Raw genomic sequence first — 27918 nt, forward strand, 5'->3', positions numbered from 1 at the left:
TTCCCGATCACTTGGAATGTTTTATTTCTTGACCTAGTTACATAATTTTTGCTTATGATTACCCATTAACTTACTTACGCACTTTTCTGCATAAAAACTTCACAATAAAATATTTTTAAATATTGAAATTAACCCAGATTTGATGAAGGCATACACCTGCAGATTCAGGAAGTACCTAAATCCCAACCATCATAAGAACAAATACGTAACTAGACATGTAATAAAAACTGCAGCTCTCCAAAGATAACAGTGAATATCTTAAAACAGTCCAAAGACGTCAGCTCAAAAATCGCAGTTTTGAAGACATAGTTCCAGAAAGTGAATTCTACTTGGAAGGAATGAATATATGAGATGCAAGTAAAAAAGGTGAGCAGAAAAAAAAGATAATCATGTTCACAAACCTAAACATTAACTCTATAAAATACTAATAAATCCAATTGGAGGTTAATAAAGAACTAGAGGAATTAAAATTAACATATTTTAACATCTTTATCTTGTTTGGGAGAAGGTACATCTATTTACCATTTTTGGATGTTAGGCATGTTCAATTTTTAAGGTTAATCGAGAGTACTTAGAATGTCTACATCTCAAATCAGTCAAGGGAAAATTTATTGAAAAAATTCAAGTAATCTAAAACCAAGATAAGAAAAAGGGTGGGAAAGAATCATAGCATAGAAAGAGAGAAAAACAGGAAGCACAAATAATATGGAAAAAATAAATCCAAACAGATTTGCGCTTCTGCACTATGGTGGGACAAATACTCTTATTAAGAGTTCCTTCAATACAAAATACTAGATTCCAGAGAAAAGACTTTTTAATTCATTGTGGGTTGAACTATATAAGGGAAATCTCCAGGCCCCAATCCCCTACAGTCACGGGGGGGAAAAATTGAGCTGAAACAAAAGCAGGAAAGGAACAGGAAGCATCAGGCAAAAAGCAAACTTGAAAGATGGGGTTCTCCCTGACAGCATATGCCTGCAATAAACATTTGGAGACAAAACCTTAGGACAGTAGCAAGGTCAGGGAGCTGAGAATAAGACAAACTAAAACAACTGCATTCAGCAAGGACCTTCAGGGGCTACAGTGATACCAAATGGGTTCATGCTGACTCACTGGAAGCAAATGCAAATCCTATCTGGAGGGAAGCACCGCACAGTTTTGGTCCTTCATCTTCCCACAGACTAAGCTCGGCCACAGACTCAAGGAAACAGGCTAATCAACAGGTACACAACAATATCCAAAAACTCAGACTTAAAAAAGATTTAAAATATTGAAATTATCAAAAATAGAATATAAAATAGTTATATGAGTTTTTAAAAATTAGAAAGACTTATAAAAGGCTATAATGAATAAATGGGAAGATTAGAAAAAGAATCAGATGAAAAATATAATTATTAAAATTAAAACCATCATTAGTATTTTATTTTATTTTTTTAAGATTTTTTTCTTTATTTATCTGACAGAGATCACAAGTAGGCAGAGAGGCAGGCAGAGAGAGAGGAAGCAGGCTCCCTGCAGAGCAGAGAGCCCGATGTGGGGCTCGATCCCAGGACCCTGGGATCATGACCTGAGCCGAAAGCAGAGGCTTTAACCCACTGAGCCACCCAGGTGCCCCCCATCATTAGTATTTTAAACAGTAGACCAGATAATGCTGAAAAACAAGCTAATGAATGAGAGAGCTGATGAGATTAACCAAAATGCAGCAGATAAACAAGATGACAAAAACTGTGAGATTAAGGGTCATGAAGGATGTAATAAGAAGTCCATCATTTGTGCAATCCTAGTGGCCAAATGTTTTACAGAAATAACGTGAATTGAAAGAAACAGGAGCCAGCATATACTGAGGATAAAAAGGAAATACACATCTGCAAACATTAGAGTAAATCTGTAGAACACCATAGAAAAAAAAAAAAACAAGGATTAAAAGGATATGGAAATATAGACTAAAAAGTCAGAGTGCAGAGGCACGAAGATGTTGAAAGGCTAAGTTAAAGCCACAGAATAAGTAACAAGGCTGTGATAATATCCACCGCATGCTCACTTCAAAAAATGTACTTTTAACTACTATTTTATTCCCTTTTTAAACTGGCCAAAACTGTTGAGTACACCAGAGCCTACTGCAGTGCCTTACTCTTAACCTTTTTTTAAAACCTTTCTAGCTGTTTAATAATTTCTGGCTGAAATAATACAAGGATTATTAGAAAATGTTAAAAAATGTATTATCTAAAAAAATAATATATCCTTTTTACCAGCTTAACAACCTTACCAGTATACTACCTGTAGAAAATTCCATACTCCTTGATCCAGGGTACTAAATATTTGCATATGAATCAGTTTTGATGTTCTTGCTCTAAGTTATTGTTTTTGATAACCCCAAACTCTTAAAATCCTCAGGAAATTGAAAATTTCAAGAAATCTAAAACTAAGTTAAAACTTCTTACCTAAAAGAAAGTATCTTTTCATTACTTTTTTTTTTTTAATTTTATTTATTTATTTGACAGAGATCACAAGTAGGAAGAGAGGCAAGCAGAGAGGGGGGCTGGGAGCAGGCTCCAGGGAGCCTGATGCAGGGCTCAATCCCAGGACCCCAGGATCATAACCTGAGCAGAAGGCAGAGGCTTTAATTTAACCCACAGAGCCACCCAGAAACCCCTTTCCATTACTCTTTATTCACATTTGTATACCTTATTTTTATTATCTTTTCTTTAGATTGTATCTGCAAAGGTTATAAACTTGAGAACAGGACTCTTCTGAATCAGTACTGTGGTGTACTTCGATGTGTTCTAGAAATTTACATCTTAAAAATTGTAAGATGTCCACAATCTTATTCCCAATTTTTAACCTTGCAGGCAAAAGGGGAAGGCAATTAACAATGGGAAAAAGAGAACACCTATCGATGTAGTAATTTTGTATATTTGTTGTGGATATGATATCCTTAATCTGATCTCCCAAAATAAGAAGATACAAAAACATCTAATCATTACTTTAAAACCCTACAAAGACTAGCCAGAAGGAAATGGGACTTTTCCCATTATCCAGCATCTTTTTAAAATATATATATTTATTTATTTGACAGAGATAGAGACAGAGCACAAGTAGGCAGAGCAGCAGGGAGAAACAGGCTCTCTGCTGAGCAAAGAGCCCCATGCAGGGTTTGAGCCCAGGACTCTGGGACCATGACCTGAGCCGCTTAACCAACTGAGCCACCTGGGCACCCAATTACCCAGCCTTCTTAAAAACCTATTACGTTGCCTTTCTAGTGTCCATCCTTCCCTTAATCTACCTGGATGGAGAGTTCTTTCTAGTTCTCTACAACATGTACACTATCCTGCCCAAACTCCCACCTGGCCCCTGCCACACCATTCATTCAATAATTACGGAGTGCTTTCCGTGTACTAGGCACTGCAGTAGGCTCTGGTGTACTCAAAAGCATTAATAGGACATACACTGCTTTGGTATTTTTTTAAAAACGTATTAAATGGTACAGAGTACTTCAAAGAGATCTGTGTTTTTAATAGTTGGCAGCAGAATTTCTTATTTGGAAGTTTCCTAATGGGCTGAATTTCTTGAGACATTCCATATTTCACAGAAAAAAACGATTCTTTGCTATGTCATAGCAATGATTTGGCTAGTCTATTTGTTTCTACACACAGGTGTATGTATCTTCCCCTCTCCCCCATTTATGGGAAATGTAGTAACCATGATATTCTTTTTATTGAAAAGCAATATAAAATAACTTTAGAAATAAGAGGATAATTTTACATTATTTCTTGTTATGAGTATTTTTACGCTTTGTGCCAGAATTTACTTCCCAAAACTACACTTGCTTTTATCTAGAACATTGTATATTGGATTCTACATTATTGAATATCTATTAGTGTTTAATTTAGAGGAGCTTAATAAACTGCTAAATCTGAGAACAATGGCCTTTCCTTTGCTTTCTAGACCTTTTTTCTGAACATGCTTATTTATGTACAATGGGGAAATCTGATGCTGCTCTCTTCCAGTCTGCTAACAGCTCTTTTTGTACCTCTTCTGGTAATTCATAGAAAACTTCAGGATCAATGTCAGAAGGAAAGGTAATTTTCTCATCACTAGAATCTTGCTCTTTATTTTCTGTAAGTCTTTCATGATGAGAGACTGTTACTACTGATTCCTTATGGCTATCTGTAGTGCGGTTTTTGGAGAATAGTTGCTCACTCTGCAAATTTGGAAATGAATGGAAAATAGATACAGTAGGGTTTGTATTTGAAAAATGAAATCCTTGGGATTCTTTAGGTCCTTGACTCATTCGTTCATCTTTTAATCTACTGTCTATATAATGTGAATAATCCTTTTGGCTACATGGAGAAGAAGAACTACTGCTATTTAAACCTGATGTTCCTGGTTCACAGGGAGATACAGGTATCTGTTTACTACTGGATAAATGATCTGTAGGATTTAAGGGACTACTTTGCATTTGTTTGGTAGAAAAGAAAGATAATACTCCTCTAGAGGCATGTAATGGACAACTTAAGCTTCCTTTGCCTTGAACTTTTTCTCCAGATTTTCCAGAAAGGATTTCTTCTTGAATATCTACTGGAAGCTGTTTAAAGACTTCTTGGTCAATACCTTCAGGAAGTGAGCAGAGTGGGGATTCATCACTGTCTTTTTCTTTGGAAAAATTAGGATCTAGTGGAGCCTCCCCAGTTCTTGTACTTTCAATTCTTCCTGATGGTAGAAAATTCCAATTTGTTTCTTTGTCTTTGGAAAAATCCTCCATATGACTATCTTTCATTTTCTAGAACACAAGAATAACAGAGTAATTAAGATATCTGATATCTTTGAAATATTCATGCCATTGAAGAGTACTATAGCCATTTTCTGACTAACATGTTTCTAATCTACTCAGTAATTTCATTCCTTTTGGCCAGTTCCAAACTACTAGAGATAATAAATCTAGCAAAATTAGTCACACTATTGTGTGCATCTCTATTCACTATTCTAGGGAGAGGTTTCCTTCCTAGATAGCATTGAGCCAGAAGATAGTTATTTGTTTGGAAACTTGGAAAGCACCTTAACAAAATTCACAATTCTGTAAATAAAGGAAAGATAGCCTAGAAACGTAAACGATTCGCCTATGAGTATCTAAAAATATATATATGCATAGATCATCAAGGGCTGGTTTTCTCAAAATCCCTATTCTGAAGTGTAACAATTAACAGACAAAAAAAATATTTCTATGGTAAAATCCAACATCAATATGAAGCTATAACACTCTTTATATTTACATAAAATAAAAATTTAAAGGTACTTTCAGTTCTAATTTTCATAATTTTTTTACGTAAATTTTTCACTTAAAATTTCCCTCTGGTTTTAAGCACCAGGAAAATGTATACACAATCAAATATAACTCAGGAAACATCAACACAACAGTAACTGAAGAAAAAGTAAAAGGAAAAGAGATTTGGGACACTATATTTACTGTATGCCAGACCTGTACAAGGTACTTTTGCTTATGTTTACCTCACTAATACCACTATAAATTAAGGCAAAAATTAGAGGCAAAAAGTAAATTCCTTTTTAAATTTCAGTTAATAAAGGGAATAAAAAGGGCCACAAGAAAAAGTACTTTGAAGAGGGTACTGATTCACTACTTCTGTAACAGTATTCTGTTCTCATTTTAAACTGAAATGTAAATGAAAATACTACTGAAATTATACTGATCAAACATTAAAACAAAATAATAAAAATACTGTAATTAAGAGTTAATTGTAGGCAAGCACAATTTTGTAAAATATGATTACTTTTTAAAGCATCCCATATTTACTAGGCATTTGCTAAATGGCCATGTATGTAAGGTTTTATTTTAGTCACTGGAAAATATGACTGGCCTCTGTTTCTCTACTGCCACACTCTTAATTTCTACAGTTGTAGAATGAGTAGTCATACTACATCAATCTTGCTATCAAAATTCAGTGTAATTTCAAAGCCAAGAAAAGTTAAATACTTTAACAAAAACATTGGGGGAATGCTGGTAGCTTACGTATAAATTAGTAGACAAAAATTTTATTTCCAGTATCTAGAAATATTTTCATACTTATTAGCTAATCATATTCTTGTTGCTAAAACATGTTTTAACACTTCCAAAACAAGGAAACTCCATAACAGTTTTCTCTTTTATCCAGTGATTCTTTTGTTTTCTTTTCAGATCACAGTACAGTACACTTACGGCTAGCAACCATAATATGAGAGGTCCTATACACAAGGAAGGCATTCAAATAATATCATCCAAAAGAATCTCTAAATTGTATCAATGGAACACAAACTTAGATTTGTAATTTAACCACACAAATTCAACAAGAGTGTACTTACAAAACTGCGCTTGCCAGACCGTGAAGTTGTTGATAACGATGGTGTTAAATAATAATCAATAGTCCCTTTCTTAGCAGTATTTAATACTTTAAGGTTGCAGAGGCACACACTTAGAAGGGTAAGATGAAATGGCATCTTCACATTCACCATATTTCGAAAAAGTTTCATAAGTATATCAACCATTGGGGTCATCACATCGCAATTTCCTAAACAAAAATTTTCGAGAAGACTATAAGCACATTATATCATAATTTATATTAAAAGCTTTATCTAATTCATACTGCTTAGATTAAGAAGTAAAAATCCTAAACGGATATCACTGGGACAGCCTGACATTACATACCACCCTGGGATTATCTCAACACTAATGCTAAATGCCAAATGAGTTAAAGTTTTCAAATGATTTGAAATATGGGACTTCTGGTTATGGAAGTAAGCGTTCCCCATAAAACTATAATAAAACTGGACAAAACTGAGGATCTGAAAGTGGGCCAAAAGCAAATAAACTGAGAAGCACCGATTTATAAAAGCTAGTAGAGGGGTCCTGGGTAACTATCTGCCTTCTGCTCAGGGCATGATCCCAGAGACCTGAGAGTGAGTCCTACCTTGGGCTCCTTACTCAGTGGGGAGCCTGTTTCTCCTTCAGCCTGCTGCTCCCCCTGTTTGTGCTGTCTCCACCCCCCCGACACATAAATAAATAAAAATCTAAAAATAAAATAAAATAAATAAAAGCTAGTAGAACTTAGATAAGAAAGGAGGAAACTGCAGCCTTACTGCCTGGGGTTGTTTGTATCTTCCTCTAGCAGTAGTCCTGCCACGGTGAGGCTGGCTATGAGGGCCAGTAGCTTTGCTGTCAGAAAGGACAGATTTGATTTGAGGCAGAGGGCAAAAGCCCATTCCCAGCAGTATTTCCAGTAAAGTGAATAAACTTTAGGAAACAACAGGGGAAATCGCACAGCTCTCTCTAGACTGAGGTTGCAATTGTGGCTGGAGTGAGTGAAAAATCAGTGGACGAGCCATAAATTTAACCAGGGGATGTAGAAATGAGAGAACCACAGAGGGACTGGATAAGCTCTCCTCACAACCCCAGCTGACTGGGAGACTGCATGCACGGGGAGGGGAGCGGAGAAAGGGCCCAAGTTCTCTACACATCACTGGCGGAAATGCCAACAAGCATTCATGGAAGATGCAAGAAGGCTACAGAAAATAAAAGCCAAGGCAGAGTTGAAAATGGCCTAAACTTTGAAAGCACTCTCCAACCCATGCACTTATCCATTTACAAAAGGCATAAGTCTTTCAGGCTCTTGCATCTGACCAAAAGCTTTGACCAGTTATTGGCTAACCACTAAACTATGTGGACATAGAGGTAACCTAGGAAGCCAAAATAAAAAATTTAAAATTAAGAAAGGAAAGCTAAGTAAAGAAATCAGAGGCCACACATCACAGGGGAGGTAGATTCTGCAGCTTAAGTTCAAAGAAGTTAGAAAAGGAAAAGGGGAAAAAAAAAAAGCCCACAAGAAGAAAACACATCATGGTCAAATTGATAAAAAGACAAAGAGACAAATGACTCATCACATAAAGGAGAATAACAATACAAACAACACAACTATCATTATAGTGCAGTACAACTCAGCTCCAAATTCACCCATCAGTACCTGCTCTGTGATAAAATTTTTCACATTGAATATGACATTACACCTTGTCATTAGAGAAGACTGGAAGACCAGGAAGAGAAACCACCTTTCTCTTCCTGGTTCCAGGAACCTGGTTCCACTAATTTCCAATGTACGGTCATTTAATTTTTCTTTCTCCCATTACATGGTTTATTTGTAGTACATATGTGTGGGGACACCTAATAGTGCTTTCCATCACACACATGTGGAACACTCAGTCCCTCGGCAACCTCAAACCCCAGCCTGAGCTTAGTGACTATGTACCATGGCACTACCAACTCAAATGCCATACATACCATGGCAATGCCCCCACTCATTCTGCACACCTACCTAATGACTTGCCTCTATCTCAGAGGGTTGTTTCCTCCAGGTCTTCCTATGCAGGCACCATACTTTCCGCCTTTGTACTAGCTGACTACAGATGCCTTCACCACAACCACCCACCAGCCTCAGCTTGCCTGCATTCTAAAGGGCTATTAACAAAAACCCTCCTAACACAAACAATGCATGCTCCAAATGATTCACTGCCTTACCAATGAGCAAGTTCCCAACATCCCAACTCCTTCTGTGTGCCCACCAACCAGCCTCAACTCATCCACAGATCAGAGGATGGTTTTCTCTTTGTCTAATAACTATGGATCATCTCTGAGCCAGGTAATTCAAAGGATTTCTCCACCATCAAATGTTCTATAACCATACCTTCTCCTTAAGCGGTAGAGGGACTCTCTTTTCTAAGTTTGTCCTTCTTCAGGTACTTTTCCACAGCCCTTGAATACCTCTAAAGAGTCTTCCTTATACCTTTATAGTCACTTCCCTAATACAGTTTAATAATTCTGTGAAACTTTCTCTATTCAAATTTTTGCGTGGTTATCCTCTCCCGATTAGAAGAAAATTGATAAAACTATTAAGAGCTGACTCCTCATCAAAAAAATAATGGACCCCCCATCCAAAAAATGGAAACTTGAAGATAACAGAATCATACATTAAAACTATGGAAAGAGAAACAGTCAAGAATTCTATACACAGACAAATTGCCACTCAAAAATGTTATCCTGGTGGAGTCTTCCAAAAATTTTAGTTAGTTAGAATGGTTTATAGTGATGCTCAACTTTTCTTTTCAAACATAAATGATGCATTTTCTAGGATAGACCATATTCTAGGTAATAAAATTACTTTCAATAAATCTAGACAGGCCAAAATTACTCAAAATATGTTCTATGATCAACATGAAATTAAAGCAGAGATCAACAACAGATTAAAATTTGGGAAGTCATCAATATTTGGAAATTAAACAACAAATTTCTAAATAAGCTTAGGGGTCAAAGAAGAAATCACCAGGGATATTAGAAACAATTTTGACCTTAATGAAAAGGAAATATAACAAATGTTACAGAATGCAGTTAAAGCACTAAAAGGAAATGTAAAACTTAAACTTGGATTATTAGAAAATCAGGTAAGTATAAAACAAATAATATAAGCTTCCATCTTAAGAAACCAGAGGGAAGAAGGCAAATTAAACTAACACAAGCAGAAAGGCAAAACAGGGCAGAAATAAGTTAAATACAAAGTAGAAAAACAACAGAGAAATCAATGTCACAAAAGTTGGATCTTAGAAGAAGATCAATTAAACCTTTGAGTGAGGTCTCACTCAGGTAAACCTCTACTAGAATGATAAAGAAAAAAGGAGAATACATGCAACAGCAAAATCAGGAATGAAAGAGGAGACATCACTATATATCCTACAAAAATTAGACAGATAATACGGGAATAATGACAACTTCATGCCAACAAACTAGACAACTTAAATGAAATGGATACATTCCTAGAAGATAAAAGTTACCAAAACTGACTCAAAATAAATAGAGAGTCTGAATAAACTTACAATAAATTAAAAAAAAAATCAATTTCCCATTTCAAAAATCTTTCCACAAAAGCCCAGGAGCCTGAACAGCCAAAACAATTTCAAAATAGAACAAAGCTGAAGAATTTACACTATTCAATTTCAAAACTAATAACAAAGTATCAGATAGGGTGGAACTGGTATAACGATAACCACATAAATCAATGAAATAAGAAAATCAAGAAATAAACTTCTTTAGAGTTAATTAGTTTTTGACAAAGGTGCCACGACAATTCACGAAAGAATAATCTGTTTAACAAATTCTGTTCAAACAACTGGATATCCACATACAAAAGAATGAACAAGCCTCTTATATTATACTATACTCAAAAATTACTCAAAGTAGGTCTAAGTGTAAAGCTTAAAACTATAAATTTCCAAAAGAAAACACAGGAGGAAATATCTGTAACCTCTGGGCTAGGTAAATAATTTTTAGATAGGGCGCCAAAAGCATTATCCATAAAAGAGAAAAATGAAATACCACTACAATGCAATACGACTACAAGGTCACATGAATGACTATAATAAAGTAAACTGACAATACTAAGTGTGAGGGAGAATGTGAAAGCCTGGAACCCTCATACATTCTTGGTAAGAATGGAAATTGTATACCAACTTTGGGAAAAAGTATTGCAGTTTTCTTAAAGTTCAACTTACCATATAACCCAGCAATTCCACTCTTGGTAATCTGTTCAAGATAAACAAAAACGTATATCTGCCCAATGACGTGCATGCAAATACTCATAGCACTGTTTTTCATAAGAGGCAAAAAATGGTAACAACTTAAGTGTCCATAAAGAAGTTATTCTGTGCCATATAACACATTATCGTAATTTTATCTTCTCTGAACTTGGGAAACCCTGTTAACTGCATTTTTATTTTTATTATCTATTTAAAAACAACAAAAGCTTTCCTGTAAAAATTCCTGATAGTGGGGCACCTGGGTGGCTCAGTGGGTTAAAGTCTCTGCCTTTGGCTCAGGTCATGATCTCAGAGTCCTGGGATCGAACCCCACATTGGGCTCTCTGATGAGCAGGGAGCCTGCTTCCTCCTCTCTCTCTGCCTGCCTCTCTGCCTACTTGTAATCTCTGTCTGTCGGGTAAATAAATAAAATCTTAAAAAAAAAAAAAAAAAAAAGTCCTGATAGAACGAAGGTATTGAATAGTTCCTAACTCCCTATGAAGACTCTCCATCTTTGGATCATAATTCCAATACACAGCTTGTTTTTTTAGGAGCTCAACCTGCAATTAAATTATTAGAAAATTAGCCCATACCTGTCCCTAACTTCTGAATTACATGCGATGGAATAGGGCACTGACGACTCTCACGGCTACAGTGATTCTCAGATGAATACCGACGGATTGTTAATCTGATTGTATGTGGCTTCCTTCCGTCTTGGCATACTCTAAAAGGAAGGAGCAAGCAGAAACAAGGAATTAGAAAAGTATTACCTAAAGATTTTTTTTAATCTCTAGAGGTATCAGATTTAGTAATTGAAAGAATTATAAATATGGTTGATACCTAGGCAGTAAGCAATAAAAGTTTCTGAAGAGCCCAAACAAATTTCACCACATCTATGCACCAAAGCTATAAAATCTTAAGTGTAAAGCTCTCAGGACTCATTCAGAATGGAGTGCAATCAGGAAAAGAAGAGAAATAAGATACAACTGAAACAAACCATTTTATAATCCAAAATCACACAAAACTAAAAACAACTTATTAAAATCAGCAGGAAATTAAGAAACTTAAACTAGTGGGCAAATACATTCACACAAACACAATTATTTTTTGCCAGTAACTTCGATGGTATTCCACCTCAGTCACCGTAATCAGGGGCCATGGTGTAGAAAGGGAGTAGAAAGCAGAGGTAAGGATACATGGTTCAGAGTTGGTAATTTACAGGTTTAGAGCACCTAGCCTCATCTCTGAGTTGATGCTTCAAATAAGAGAGCCCATAAAATTGTTGTGGTTTCTCTACATGCAGAACTCTTTTCGATGGCCAGGCATTTCACAGTAGTCTCACATTTAGCTGAAGCAGAGCAGATGACCCAGTTTCAGAAGCACACTCACAGGCCCGGCCTGCCTTGTATCACTGGGGCTGGGTCATTCAGCAGCCCCAGCTGCATGCAGCAAACGATGAGCTGCACAGCTCGACTCAAGGCATGAGAACCAGATAGCATGGGGGACCGAAGCTGTAGGAAATTTTACCTCACCAGTTTACTGAGATTTAGAGTCATCTAGAAATCTTTTTCTCAGGCATAGTTAGCTGTCCTACCCTCATTTACAGAAGCGTAGCTACTCAAAACTGCTTGACCCCTGCCTGACACTTTGAGAAATCGAAGAGATGGGAGGAAAAGAGATAATATTCTTCTAGGAACGCTAAGAAATAAATATATGATAGTAAAGGAGCATCAGAAAACTAAACATCTTGTTTCGTTTATGCTGTGCTATTCATACTCTCATAATCCCTGCGAATTTACAGACCAGTGCCCTGCACTCACCACACTGTGACTGCTCACACAGAGCCCCACTGAGCTATTCTTTTGTCTGAGTCCATTTTCTTTCACATGGTCTGAGGCAAAGGAGATAATGAGGGTTCTTCTGCTCTTATAGGTGTCGAGATGCTAGGGACCCATAAAACCCTCTTAAGTAACTACAGGCACCGTAAGAGCCACAGTATAACCACAGTGTTACTAAAATCAAGACTAACGGAAACAAATGAATTAAATTTAGTTAAGGGCGCCTGTTACTATCTTTGCAATGGTTTATAATGTAGAGAAATTCAAAGATAAATGATCTCCCTTTACACTGTTCAGTCTCCAGTTAATGTATAAAGTTCCAAGATAGAATATCAACGGTATTTTCCATATACTTTATACAGAATATATAGAATGATATGGCAAAATGGAAAATCACCTGTTCAAAAGACTGGCAAGTAGTTCTTCAATCTTATTTTTAGCTTCGACTTCAGATGAACATTTTTTAAATGAATCTTCTTCACTAAAGGACTACCAGAGAAGCACAAATAGGGATTATTGTAAACCTAAATAAGCATATCCATTTATGTGGATGCATGCCAAATATTCAGGACATTCTTTTTTATTTTAAGATTCTATTTATTTATTTGAGAGAGCAAGCGTGAGCAGGGAGGGGCATTGGGAGAAGCAGACTTCCCAGTGAGCAGGGAGCCCAACATGGGGCTCCACCCTGGGACCCTGGGATCATGACGTGAGTTGAAGGCACTGTGCCACCCAGGCGCTCCTCTTTTTTTTTTATTATTATTACTTATTTTTACTAACATATATATTCGGTACATTCTTTACTAACTTCCCTCTCATGCTTAATTTGAGCCATTTAGTTCACTTTTATAATAACTCTTTTTATCTCCAAGTTACTGTACTCCACTAGAAAGTCAAGAAAATTATAAAGCTCTAGTACCAACTCCAAGCTTTATTCTACAATTACAATGAGGCTCTTAACCTCCTAGCACTTAAGATTGAGTTTAACCTTGGACAAGTTACTTAACCTTTCTAAAGAACAGTATCCTCATCTTTAAAAAAAGAAAGGGAGAGAGGAAAAAGGGTATGAACAAATAATAATACTATCTACCTTGAAGCTTTGTTATGAATATTAAATGGACTAAGGTACATAAAACACTTAGTAAAGTGCCTTGACATAGGAAAAAAAATTAATCAGTGTTAACTAGGTGATTATACTGTCTCCATTTCCTAAATCATTAGACTAATCAGAAAATAAGATTTCTTAAAAATGAAAATATTTTGCCAAATGTATGTAATATAGGTTGTTAAAATTAAGTGATATTTAATCAAGGTAGCCAACTTGAGACAGAAATACTAATTCTTAGATTAAATTTAAAAATATTTACTAATCTAGGGGCGGCTGGGTGGCTCAGTCAGTTAAGCATCCAACTCTTGACTTCAGCTCAGGTCTTGATTTCAGGGTCATGAGTTCAAGCTCCAGCAGGGAGCCTACTTAAAAAAATTTTACTAACTTAATAAATTAACCTTCTCATAGGAAAGAAATCATATACTAACCCAGTAAGCAAATTAGAATAGTAAGAACATAGTACTAAAACCAGAAATCTTTATTTCAAGTGTGACAAACAGTATTCAATTAAAATAAGTATCATTATCTTATACCTGAGGCGGTCCTGAGGGCGTCACAGGAGAAGTATCCTCTCCAAAACTGAGCTTCTGGATACGCTGAGCAACTGAAATTCCTAACTCCTTTTCTAGTATTTTGGGTGAAAAGGTTTGAAGATCATGCACACTACTGATACCCAGCGCTTCAAGACGTTTGGCAGTTTTATAGCCAATACCTAGACAAAAAGAAATATGGTATTAGAGTAGTTTTTCTCCTTAAAATAAAGCTACTACAGTATATACCAAACACATCTTTAAATTCCATAATGAATATTTTGCTAGGATTAAATTTTACTGAAAATTAGGCTGTCCTCCTTCTGCTCAGGGCCTCTTAAATGAACCACTTCGAAAACCTCACAAACCTAGTACAACATAATGAATATGGAGACAACCAATAAATGCTGTCTTGATAGAATGAAATGTTTACCACCTGTTACATAACACTTTGGAAGTATTCAAGAATTACCACCTGTTACATAATACTTTGGAAGTATTCAAGAATAATAGTTACGATTGATGCAAAGAGACTGTCATTATAGCAACAAAATTAGCATGTGCTAATCAGCTGACCTGATTCCTACACATAATATCACACGTTTATCCACAAGTCTTATCTGCAGTATTTACTATCCCAAATATAAGAGCCAGAAAGTGAAGAAAAAAAATCTACCCATTAGCAAAACTACCAAATTCTTGCGCTAAAACTCAGTTAGTTATACTTTATCACCTTACCTGGGATGCTGAGGGAATTCAGTACCCCCTTATTGTTCTCATTAAAAAAAAAAAAAAAAAAAAAAAGAATTCTATAGTATTTTGATTTCCCTGCACAGTAAAAGAAGTAAATCAAAGGCAATGGATGTGGAGGAGAAATTTTTTTTTTTAAGATTTATTTATTTATTTATTTGAGACGGAGAAAAAGAACACAAGCAGGAAAGGCAGAAGGAGGGAGGATGAGAATCTCAAGAAGACTCCGTGCTGAGCACGGAGCCCCACGCGGGGCTCGATCTCATGACCCTAAGATCATGACCTGAGCTGAAAATCAAGGGCCGGAGGCTTAACTGAGCCACCCCAGGGAGGGCAATTATTAAAGTAGTGTGTCAGTTATTTTCATAGTGGAAATAAAAGAGAGGTGCCATAACCCTAACCCTAAGAGAAAACCTGTAAAGAAAGAAAGAAATACAAGAGCTCAAAAAGTAAAGCCAAATAGTAATGTTATATGATCAGTAGACAGTCCTCAATTTATTACAACCTGACAGTGACTGTCTTCAGAATACAGACTCAAGAGTCATCCAGAAAACTTCTATACTTATATTGTATTAATGAAGACAAGGCAGTGTACAAAACATTTTGTAATCACACAAACATGGGTTAAAAATAAGAAGTTACGGATGCCTGGGTGGCTCAGTGGGTTAAGCTGCTGCCTTCAGCTCAGGTCATAAACTCAGGGTCCTGGGATCAAGTCCCACATCAGGCTTTCTGCTCAGCGAGGAGCCTGCTTCCCTCCCTCTCTCTCTGCCTTCTTGTGATCTGTCAAATAAATAAATAAAATCTTAAAAAATAAATAGTTATGACATCTAAAGGTTCAGCTGACTTAGAAATTCACTTCTACAGAATTCTAATATCTTATTCCCCAGCAATGCCATAGAAATGAAGCTTAACATATCCCTTATTAATAGTTTATAAAACCATATTTGATCTTCAAAGACAAAAGTTTGTCCCATGACCTGAATTAGTCACTACTCCCCTCAAGAAAACTTGTTTCCTCATCTTTAAAATAAGAACTTGGCCTAACTGCTTTGGAAGGTCCCTCGTAGCTCTAATATTTTCTATATAACCCCAAAGTAGAGTTAGTAAAAAGGCCAATGCCCATCTCTGGATGCAGTGTGCGGTGTAAGAATATGAAGCAGGGACTGGAAATAAAAGGACGTGATTCCAGGTTATAACTTTCATGATCATATTCAAACTATACAGAAAGTAAGTGAAACTAGAAAAGTACTTTCATGATGTGGATGGAACTAGAGGGTATTACACCGAGCAAATAAGTCAATCAGAGAAAGACAATTATCATATGATCTCCCTGATATGAGGAATTTGAGAAGCAACATGGGGGTTTGGGGGGTAGGGAGGGGAAAAATGAAACAAGATGGGATCGGGAGGGAGACAAACCATAAGATAGCTTGATCTCACAAAACAAACTAAGGGTTGCTGGGGGGAGAGGGGTAGGGAGAAGGTGGCTGGGTGATGGACACTGGGGAGGGTATGTGCTATGGTGAGTGCTGTGGAGTGTGTAAACCTGGGGATTCACAGACCTGTACCCCTGGGGCTAATAATACATTATATGTTAATAAAAAATAAAAAACTATATAAAAAAAGAAAAGTACTTTCATAGATTTCCTAATCCAGACTCCCTCTAGAGAACGCATCAGGGTTTGGAGTTTTCTCCAAGAGCTAAGTATTCAGACTCTAAGAATTAATAACTTGTATCTCTAATTTTTAAAATTAAATGCAAGAAAAGTAATGTGTATTTTTTTAAATTTTTTTTTTTTTTATTTGACAGAGAGGGATCACAAGTAGGCAGAGGGACAGACAGAGAGAGAGGGGAAAGCGGGCTTCCCACCTAGCAGAGAGCCCGATGCGGGGCTCGATCCCAGGATGCTGAGATCCTGACCTGAGCCGAAGGCAGAGGCTTAACCCACTGAGCCACCCAGGCGCCCCTGTGTATTTTTTAATATAAATGTCTTACCAGGCATTTCCTTTACATGGCTCAAACTCTGAATAAGAACTTGAGAACTCTGAGGTAATAACACTGTTTGCTGATTTGGTTTAAAAACACCAGAAACTAATTTTGCTAGTAGCTTATTAGAAGCCACGCCAGCACAGCCAGTGAGACCCAGTTGGTTATACATGGCTTCCCGCATCTCTGCTGCAATCTGAGATCCAACAAGCAGTCTGATGTGCATGATGTCATGCAGGTTTATACCTATAAGAACAGCCAATATCATTAGAAGTCACCAAAAAAAATGTTTCTTTTTTACAAATGAGTTTTAAAAAACCCAACCGTCCCCCCAACCCCACCACCATACCGTCACCCACTTAACTCATCTCTCTCGTTCTTTATGGGAATCCTGTAAAGTAAAGAACTTCCTCAAGTGAATTCCAAGTGCCTGTGATAGTGACTGCATCCTGGGAGTGCTTAATGACTAACAGATTATGAAAACTGATCTCATAAAAAAATTTCCTACTGATATTAGTAAAACTTTTACTAATGTTTAACTGTAAGCAAGCATAAAAGTAGAAGTATTACACTAATAAGAGAGCTAACATTACAGCTTTAAAGATTTGAGTCTAAATTTATACATACTAGCTGATTGTGCTATTGAAAACAATTCCAAATCTGTACATAGTTTAAGGCATCTTTTATGAAAAGTGTAGGGAAAATATACAGAAACATATTTTCTTAGTGGTGAAAATGGTGTTAGAATTATAGGAGACTGTCCTTATCCTCAGGAGTATTTACAGATGAAGATGTCTGAAGATGAAGTGTCATGCAATTTACTTTTAAATGGCTGATCAATCAACCAATCAATCAATAAAGAGGGAGCAAGATAAAGTAAATGTAGGAAAAAACAATGGGTGTATCCACAAGGAAGGGAATAAAAAGTGTTCTCACTCTACTACTCAATCAAATTTCTCTGGGTTTGAGAAAAAGAATTTTTTTTAAGATTTTATTTATTTATTTGACAGAGAGAGAAATCACAAGGAGGCAGAGAGGCAGGCAGAGAGAGGTGAGGGGAAGCAGGCTCCCCACTGAGCAGAGAGCCGGAGAAGGGGCTCAGTCCCATGACCTGAGCCGAAGGCAGAAGCCCAACCCACTGAGCCACACAGACACCCCTGAAAAATTTTTTTAACAGAATCTTGTGAGGAAGGATTCATAAAGAATCAGAATATTTTCTTTTTAGGATAAAAAACCTAGCTCTCTGTAATATGTTCTAACAAATGCTGAATTTACTTTGAAAATTATAAAGAAACATACTTAGAAACTTCTTCTATTCAGTCCTTATAAGTGACAAAAGAGCAGGTTCAGAAGACACATGAAAAGCTTCCTGTCCTCTTCTAGAAGAGAACTGTAGCTCTACCCGTTTTCTTCTTTAGTATCAGGATGGCAGAGAACTAGACTGAAGACCGATGACCAGCTCTCAAAAAAAGGGCAATAAGAGGACACATATGCTGAGACCTAGGCCAGGAGGGTCAGGGCAAGTCTTATACAAAAGCAGAGTAGCATGTCTTCCATGTGATATGATACGGAAGTCACCAACAGAGTTACAAGATGTTTTAAACTGTAACAGATATTCACTGGGGCTTACTGAAGCTTATTTCCAAAGGCAAATATCTCTGGAAATACCATCAGTCATTTATACTTAAATATGTGAAGGAGATGGCCTATTTTGTTTTCTTGCTAAGAGTTGGCAAAGATAATCAAACTGACTGGATATCAGCTTGCAAAAGATGGCAGGTAGGCCTGGAAAGCTTCCACAGGGTAAGTCAGGAACTCGGAAAGCAACATGAATGTTTGATGCCTGGGGGGAACAGATGGGAACAAGCAAAAGAGGCAACAAAACACAAATTTAGTTTACCTTAAAATTTTGCTTAAAAAAGACAGTTTCAGGAGAAGCAAAAATTATTATGAAAAGTGTATCATTAAGGAAACCCTTGTAACTGAAGGACGACTTAAGGAGGTAGGGCTCTTAAAAATGGTAACACACAAACTGTGTCAGAGAAATGAAAAGTGCATGAATCACTGAGCTACACATGTCGTCAAAATCTTACTTTCTCCCTACTTAATATGGAATTCCAACATCTAATTTTAGTCATTTGAGACAGATCACTGATATAAGGCTATACCTCCAATAAAAGCCGTAACAATTTTAGAAAGATAGTTGACTCATTGAACTTACTGAACTCAGTGAACATTAAGATATAAGTATTTTGAGTTACTAAATAGAGTTAGAATCCACTTACACTGATTATTATATACATGACCCGACACAGTCAGTGCTGAAAGTTCATCACTTTGAAGCTGCTGCAGTCTCTTCTCGACCATTTCTGTTAGATCCACAAAATTTTCATCAAATCCGAGTCTCTCAACAACTGGACTAAATTCTTCCAACAACTCTAAATTGAATAATATTGGTACACAGATGTTAACTAAAGTCATAACTAAAATGGATTTAACTATTCTATGCTTAAAATATGTCAAATATGCTAAAAGTTTAACATATATTCACACTTCCACAATATCTTAAATAAAGTCTTCCATTAGCTGGATTTTTTTCCTATACCACATTTTGAGTAAAGGCAATATTTTGCAACAAAATAAGTCCAAAATGACTTTCCGTGGACAGGTGCTTATGCCAGTACATTTAGCTCAATCTCCTACACCTACAATTTCTATACCTGTAGTATATTAACTATCAATGCTTGTAGTTCATTATGATCTTGAAACAGTGGTTCCAAAGAATACAGTCAGCCTAGGAAAGCAGAGACAAGTAATAACATACTCTAGCTGTATTTTCCACAAGTCTTAAAAAGACAAAACCAATAAATGTAAAACTTCAAGGGGCGTCTGGGCAGCTCAGTGGATTAAGCGTGCGTCTCGGGTTCTGGTCATGACCTCAGGGTTCTGGGATCCAGCGTCACACTCCACGTTCAAAAGGGTGTCTAGTCTGCCTCTTCCCCTGCCCTTCCCCTAACTAGTGTATGTGCACACAGTCTCTTTCAAATAAATAAAACTTCCAATTATTACTGAATCACAAAGAAAAGTCAGTTTGACCTAGAAATTAACCTCTAAGAACTCACCTCATGGATATCTTCATAAAAATATGCCAAAATTTCTATATGAAAATGTCTACTGAAGCATATATTTGGAAGAGCAAAAAATTGGTAACAGCCAAATAAATCCATCACTGTCAGGAAACCATGTAACTTATCATCCAACATAAGACACGTTTTGAATGAAAAGGAGTGCTTTAATAATTATGTAGGGATAGGAGGCATAAAGCAGGACACACTGCTTTCATATCACTAAAGGATTGGTTAAATGCGTATGGAATCAAATACAATGTAGTACTATGCAGTCATTAAAAAGAATGAGGAAGAGCTATACGAAGGATATGAAAGATCACTAGGAGGCACAACTGTATGTACAACCTCTTCTGTGTAAAGATGAACTTCTTTCAAGATGAATGAACAAGAAAAAGAAAAGATTAACTTCTTCATATTGAGACATCCAATTTTGCATGGATGCACAAGTCATATTTTCGGAATAGAGTCTTATCCTTGCTTGGCTATCCCTTCTTTCCCCTTCTCCCATTTCACCATTGCCATGTTCTCTCCAGAAGTTAATTAATGTTAAAAACCTAGTATACATCCTTTCATGTTTCCCTTCCTGTTTACATACAGACATATATGTATGTGTAAAGGGAAGGGTTTGGGCCATTGTTCTACACATAAGGAACAATATGACACGTTTTTGCATCTTGCCTTTTACTCAACAAGGCATACATATCTCCGAGTCAAACTGCATTCTTTTTTTTTTTTTTTTTTTTTTTTAAAGATTTTATTTATTTATTTGACAGAGAGAGATCACAAGCAGGCAGAGAGGCAGGCAGAGAGAGAGGAGGAAGCAGGCTCCCTGCTGAGCAGAGAGCCCGATGCAGGGCTCGATCCCAGGACCCTGAGATCATGACCTGAGCCGAAGGCAGCGGCTTAACCCACTGAGCCACCCAGGCGCCCCAAACTGCATTCTTTTTAATTGCTATTTAATTTTCCATCATAGAGAAGTCATAATTTAGCCATTCTCATCCTGATGAGCATTTGTTTTTATTCCATATTTTTACCAATTATGAACCATGCTACAAGAAATATTTTTGTGGGACGCCTGGGTGGCTCAGTTGGTTAAGCAGCTGCCTTCGGCTCAGGTCATGATCCCAGCGTCCTGGGATCGAGTCCCACATCGGGCTCCTTGCCCCGCAGGGAGCCTGCCTGTCCCTCTGACTCTGCCTGCCACTCTGCCTGTGCTCTCCCTCTCTCTCTGACAAATAAATAAATAAAATCTTCAAAAAAAAAAAAAAAAAAGAAATATTTTTGTGCATATGTTCTCATGACTTTATTTCTATTGAATAAATTCCCAGCAGTAGTATCACAGGGTTAAATAGTATCTCTAATTTCAAAAAATGTTTCTATATTACTTTTTGTAAATATTTTGTTTCTACTTTCACATTATTTTTTGAAGCATGATGGACATAAAATAATACCTCGCTAATTCAAATTTCCTTAGCTACTAATGAATTTGAGTATTCTTTTTCCACATAATTGTGGACATTGGGTTTATTCTTTTTGTCAACTGCCTATTCATACCTTTCATCCATTTTTCTTTTTTTTTTTTAAGATTTTATTTATTTGACAGAAATCACAAGTAGGCAGACAGACAGGCAGAGAAAGAGGGAAGCAGGCTCCCTGCTGAGCAGAGAACCTAATGCCGAGAGTCAATCCGAGGACCCTGAGATCATGACCTGAACTGAAGGCAGCGGTTTAACCCACTGAGCCACCCAGGCACCCTCATCCATTTTTCATAAGTATCTTTTTCTTATAAACTTGTAAGGGCTTTGGATATTATAGTTAACACTTTCACCTGAAAACTGCTATAATTTATAAAAGAACAAGCAAAAACAACAGCAGAAAAGATAAACAGTTGATTCTTACACATTTTTAAATTATATATATATAATTGCAATATACCAGTACAAATGTGTTTTCATTTTTCCTATAATTTACTAAAACTCGATTCAAACCCAAACCTTAATAGGGAAGAGTTTATCTATACTATCATATTCAGTGTGTGTATAAACTGCTGACAGTTCTTAACAAATCTAGTTTTAATTACGTTAATCAAACATTACAGAAGCCTAACTATTAGTGCATCTATTAGTGCACCAGAGCACAGATATTTCCTAATTCATTTAAATTTGTTAAACTTAAAATAAAAAATGTTTTTTTTACGTATCTTTTCTATATCTTTCCATTTTCTTGCTTCCAAATTTTGTTTTACATTTTTTCTCACATTTATATAACTACCAGTCACAAGAGACTTCAAATGTCTTCCAATTGTACGTTTTTTGGTCAAAATTACTCATATAAAGTCATCTTCTTACATAAAATGTTTTTAAAAGCAGGCAAGACCCAAAATAAAAGTTATTAGCAAAAAGAAAGTGATTTATGGCATTTTACTAATTAAAAGATTCATGTAGTGAATGAGCATCCTATATACAAGTTAATGCTCAACATACCTGTAACCTTATATGACATCTCTCTGTAGCGAGTCAAGTCTTCTCCATTAACTAATACCAGTTGTGGACATTTTTCTTTTGCATCTCTGACATTCATAAGTTTCTTAACTCCAAGTTTCCTAGCTTCATAGTTGCAGGTAACCACCAAATATTTCTGCTGAACACCTATAAAAAGCAAATATAACTTTAAACTGTAATGCAATCTATTTTGATTAAGAATAAAATGCTCTATTTATTTAAAAAGGATAGCCTCCACTCATCAAGGTTCTATGAAGTAAAATTTAACAAAAATTATCATTAATCAGTATACTCTCTGGAGTTTTCAGGAAAAAAAAAATACAAATAAAATCCGTCTAGGACTTTTTTTCAGACAATACAAACCAGATTAATTTCTATTAAACTAACTTTCTATATAAAGTCTAGGCCATGTTTTACCAGAAAAATAAAGTAGATGAAAATAACTCAGTATAATTAATTACTGGTTTTTGCTAGAAAAACTTTCCAATGAATATAAAGCAATGTTCTGTTACAATTGCTAAACTATAATCATTAAAGATCTCCCCCCAATAAATGTTGTAATTATTGAACTGTTCTTCATAGTAATTTGCAGAAAATATTAGACAGCGAGCCATCATTAATGGGCCCCCTCCTTATCAATAATGATTAAATTATGATCATCTACAGATTATAAAAACTCTAGTTTACTAGTGGTAGCTTACAGAAGTTGACCACTTGTTTATCACTGTAAAAGTAATGTTCATCTAACATATGTAAAATACAAACATGTAGTAGAAAAAAAAAAGGTCATGTCCATTTCACCAATGTAAGACATATGTTTCTAAAATGTTGATATTATAAACAGGGAAAAGAAACATTATTTCACATAAAGATTTATCAGTGAACTATATAAAAAAATAGGATTGGTAACTTCTTCAACTAAAAAACCAGTCTTTTAACACAGAATTAAATTATATGGACTCACCACTATGTCACCAGCCCAAGTTAAATCACACATTTGTTGAGCATAACTCAAAGACTACTTTTGCTTTCTCCCAGAAACTTTCAACATCACATTTCTCACTTCCAGATAATCATTTTTTCCTGTGTCTTAATTACACAATACTTTTTTGTTGAGCATTATCTACATAGCATCTTGTGTTAAACTGCTACTAATTACAAATGGCTTTAGGAGAAAACTTACATCCTCTAATCCTAAGTCCTTGACATCCCTGGGAAAGTTTAAAGATCCTAGACTGATACTGGCATACCAAAAGCTAGTCTTCCCTTTGCTCTTCTTTAGTAAATCAACTAGGCTGTGTTGAACTGGGATTTATCAAAACCAAACGACACACAGAGGTTAGCAGCAGGTGAACCAGAATTGCTCTTTACGCTTATACTAAAAGATAAATTCTTACTACATGCATAAAAGAAATCTTTGGAAATCTAAATGATTTTTCCAATTTAAGATACACATGTAATAGAAATAAGCCAACATATTATAAATCTTTTTTTTTTTTTAAGATTATTTATTTATTTGACAGAGAAAGATCACAAGTAGGCAGAGAGGCAGGCAGAGAGAGAGAGAGGGAAGCAGGCTCCCCGATGAGCAGAGAGCCCGATGCGGGCCTCGATCCCAGGACACTGAGTTTATGACCTGAGCCGAAGGCAGCGGCTTAACCCACTGAGCCACCCAGAGAAACTAAAGTTTCTCTTTGCCTTTTATTTTAAAAGATTCTTGCATTTTTATGGAAAACTTAGACTCTATAGCCCTTAAGTATTTAGGGGCCTTTTCAAAATCCAACTTTTTTGTCATGTTACATAATCCAAGAGTTAATTTCAAAACTGGAGAGGATAAATGAAAATGTCCGTTAGAATGTGATGGCTTTTTTTGAGATAAGAGATTATAAAATTTCAACCACTGAGAACAAGACTAAAAGTTCATAATGGTCTTTCTGTTCACATGTTCAGTTGGCTATACTATTTGTATAAAATTCACCATTTATTATTATTATTATTTTTAAAGATTTTATTTATTTGACAGAGAGAGATTACAAGTAGGCAGAGAGAGAGAGGAGGAAGCAGGCTCCCTGCTGAGCAGAGAGCCCGATGCGGGACTCGATCCCAGGACCCTGAGATCATGACCCGAGCCGAAGGCAGCGGCTTAACCCACTGAGCCACCCAGGCGCCCCCAAATTCACCATTTATTAAATAAGGTTTGTAAGTTTTATACCTTGTAGTGAAGCAAAGTTTACTGTCTATAAAGGACCTTAGGAATTGCTTCCAAAATCTTTAATATGGTTAGTCAATCAGAATATAATCAACATAAATGAATGAATAATACTCTAATACAAAATGAAAATTATTATTAATGTCCAAAATTACCTAAAGGTTTGTCCTTCAATTCCGGATTTGAAATCATTTCTACTTGTGCGTAAAAGCAATCCAGATCCACATGGACTATGACTCTGGATGAAGAACTTCCTTCTGACACCACTTGATCATGAACCAATGCACAATATGCAAAAACAAAACACAAAAAACAAAACAAAACAAAAACAGAAAAATATATTCAGGCTGCTTATCATCTCTGAGCAATTGGCAGTTCCTTAAAACATGGTAACTGAGAAAGAAGAATGCAGAATGGTTTTAAGTTTTATCCTGGATTCATGTATCAAAGCATCTAAAAATTATAGACTTGAGAGAAACTCCATCTACAGTAGCGTCTTCAGTCCTGTTTACTATTTCTTTGTGCACTCCATTTTTCTCAGGCTAGAAATAACTCTGAGGCAAAAAATCTTGATCAATAATAGAAGGAAGAGGTAATCCTATCACTTGCAAGTTTCTAACAACATTCAGAATAAATCATAAGGGGAAGAAAAGTTTAAACACTGATTTCGACCAACTAAAAATTATTCTAAGTGGCATGCTCTTAAATTAAAAAAAAAAAAAAAAAGAATCATAAATACAAAAGGGCAGAAGCCAGACCTATGGGTTCCAATGGACTATATTTTGTGCCCATATGATAGCAGGATTATCTATTTCAGTGCTGAATCCCAAATACCTGGAAGAGTGCCTGGTATGGAACAGACTACCAATAAATACTCACTAAATTAAAAGAAGGAATAAATATTTCTCGAATTTTAAAAAGTAGCTCATGTCATGGGGTGGGGAAGGGATGGGGGATAAGAGAGGAGATTCCAGGGCGCCTGGGTGGCTCAGTGGGTTAAGCCGCTGCCTTCCGCTCAGGTCATGATCTCAGGGTCCTGGGATCGAGTCCCACATTGGGCTCTCTGCTCAGCAGGGAGCCTGCTTCCCTCTCTCTTTCTCTCTGTCTGCCTCTCCATCTACTTGTGATTTCTCTCTGTCAAATAAATAAATCAAATCTTAAAAAAAAAAGAGAGAGAGAGAGGAGATTCCAGCTTTTACCCAGTTAAAAACAAGGCAGGCTAAGTGCAATGTGGAATTCTGGTCTGAATATGGCACAAAAACTTTAATGGAAAAAACTGGTACGTTTGCACTTTAGTCAAAAGCATTATGCCAGTGTTCACTTCTCAGTTTTGACTAATGTACTACAGTCACAGAAGACATTAACATTAGGGAAAGGCACTTCTGCAACTCCTTTAAGTTTAGCATTATTCCTAAATTTAAAAGTTAAAAGGGGAAGGGGAGGCCGGGATTTAGAGTCTTGGCCCCAGGCCCTGTGGTTGGGCAGTACAAGGTAGAGCCCAGAGGCTGGAAGTGGGTCACGGGGAGACGGCCACTGCAGATGTGCCCCGTCTTCGGTCCCCAGCCCAGCCTGAGCCCCAGCCTCTGCCAAGGGCGCGACGAGGTTCTCTACTTCTGCAACGTTACACCTTCCCGGCGCCCCTTAGGCCTTCACCGGGCGGTTTGGGGGGGGGCGGTTCACAAGTGCATCCTCGACTATCATAACTGACACGCCCACCCTAGTCCTATTAGGCGAAGCCATCCTTTCGCGATCTTGACCGTAAAACACCAGGTAGCGGAGAACAGCTCTTTCCATCAAGCCGGGAAAACGAAAGGACCAGAGCGAGGCGGGGACCGTCGCACCCCAACGGCCACCGCCGCCTCTGGCCTCCGCCCGCCCCGCCCTTCTTATTTACACCAAGTGAGGCCGCGGGGCTCCTCAGGCCCGGGCGCACCGGGCGAGCCGCCTGCCTCCCCCGCCTCCGCCCGCTCCATGGCCTGAGCCGCGTCCTCTTCCTCGTCTCGGCCGGCTTCCTCCTCGGGCTCCACCCCCAGCTGCTCCATCCCGCCGCGGCCAACCGCAGCGCAGCTTCCGGCCGCTTCCGCCCGGTCTCCAGGGAAACCGCGAGCCGACCGCCCCCAGCCGCTTAGGCTTTCACGCCTGCGCAGTGCAGGCCGACCGAGCAGTTGCCCGAACGGATGCGCGTGCTGGTAATCGTGTTGTGCCACGTGCTGAGGTTCCATTTCGCCCAGTCGAGGCCGGAAGTGAGGGATTGCAGTCCCAAACAGCAGTTTTTGTTTTGTTTTGTTTTTGTTTTTGTTTTAGATCTTTGGAGTTAGTCCCATACCACAAATTTTAACTTTTTAGCTTTGCAAAAAGGCCAGTCTGTTCTCCAGGTAACTGTTAGCACAGTTGGTAACCCTTAGACACTGAACCGTTTGTGGTGATAGAGAGTGGGAGAAAGGGAAGGAATTTACGGTCAGAGCAAGGCGGCCACATAAACTAATATAATTAGCAAGTATGTTAAAGTTTGTTGCATTTTGTTTGTTGTTTCATTCAAAGACACTATGGCAAATTAGACCCCTGAATTCTTTACCATGTCAATAGGGTTGTGATATATGCGTTTTGGAATCAGATGCAATTTCCAGCGCAGACTCCAACTTTCTGTGTGACTTTGGGCAACTTGCCTAACTGCTCTGAGCTTCAGTTTGAACACTGTAAAAATAAATAAATAAATAAATAAATAAATAAATAAAGTTGTTTTCAGTGTCTTGAGGTTGAATGAACAACTGAAAACTAACATATACCTTAGTATTCCCATGTATGTAAAACACCTGCCATGTAGAAGGTGCTCAATAAATGTTAATTCTCTTTGCCTTCTGTTAAAATACTTGTGTGCTTGTGTGTGTGTGCTCCAATAGAGGAAATTTGGACATTTCTCTGTGTATCTTTGTATTTATACACATTCACACACATATTTTGCTTTTTTACAGGATTCTCTTCTTACAAGTAAGATCTGAGAACCTTGACAAACCCTTTAAAGGACATGCTGATGCATCCTTAAGAAGGAGTAACCTGTAATACTGGGGCTCAGTTTGGAGACCAAGTCTTCCTCTTTGGGTATTTTGCTTTTAGACTTCTGGACCAGGTCTCCAATCTAGAATCTAAAATAATTAAAGCTATGCTTTTTCTTTGTGAATGTTGTTTGATTACTCTGGATAAAGAACTTTTCAGTTAGGTGCCTCTTGAGCTATCACCAAGCGTCCAATTTCTTATA

At 37.1% G+C, this 27918-nt stretch overlaps 1 protein-coding gene across 4 annotated transcripts; it reads right to left on the reverse strand.

Moving 5' to 3' along the window:
- POLI (DNA polymerase iota) lies at window positions 1–26765 on the reverse strand. Of its 4 annotated transcripts, none has more exons than XM_059140760.1 (10): window positions 26596–26765; window positions 24818–24928; window positions 22436–22600; window positions 19110–19262; window positions 16834–17070; window positions 14088–14266; window positions 12844–12935; window positions 11202–11332; window positions 6355–6560; window positions 1–4780 (listed from the first exon to the last, which is right to left on the reverse strand). In XM_059140760.1, the coding sequence occupies exons 1-10, from the start codon at window positions 26702–26704 to the stop codon at window positions 3965–3967; spliced, it is 2199 nt and encodes a 732-aa protein (XP_058996743.1). In that variant the 5' UTR covers window positions 26705–26765; the 3' UTR covers window positions 1–3964. The 4 variants fall into 4 exon arrangements, with proteins under 4 accessions (XP_058996743.1, XP_058996742.1, XP_058996744.1 ...); XM_059140759.1 differs by having other exon boundaries at window positions 26557–26765; XM_059140761.1 differs by having other exon boundaries at window positions 26379–26682.
- Between the last annotated feature and the right edge of the window lie 1153 nt (window positions 26766–27918).

This window comes from Mustela lutreola, chromosome 11 (assembly GCF_030435805.1).
Source record: "Mustela lutreola isolate mMusLut2 chromosome 11, mMusLut2.pri, whole genome shotgun sequence".
In the NCBI taxonomy this organism is placed as follows: Eukaryota; Metazoa; Chordata; class Mammalia; order Carnivora; family Mustelidae; genus Mustela; species Mustela lutreola.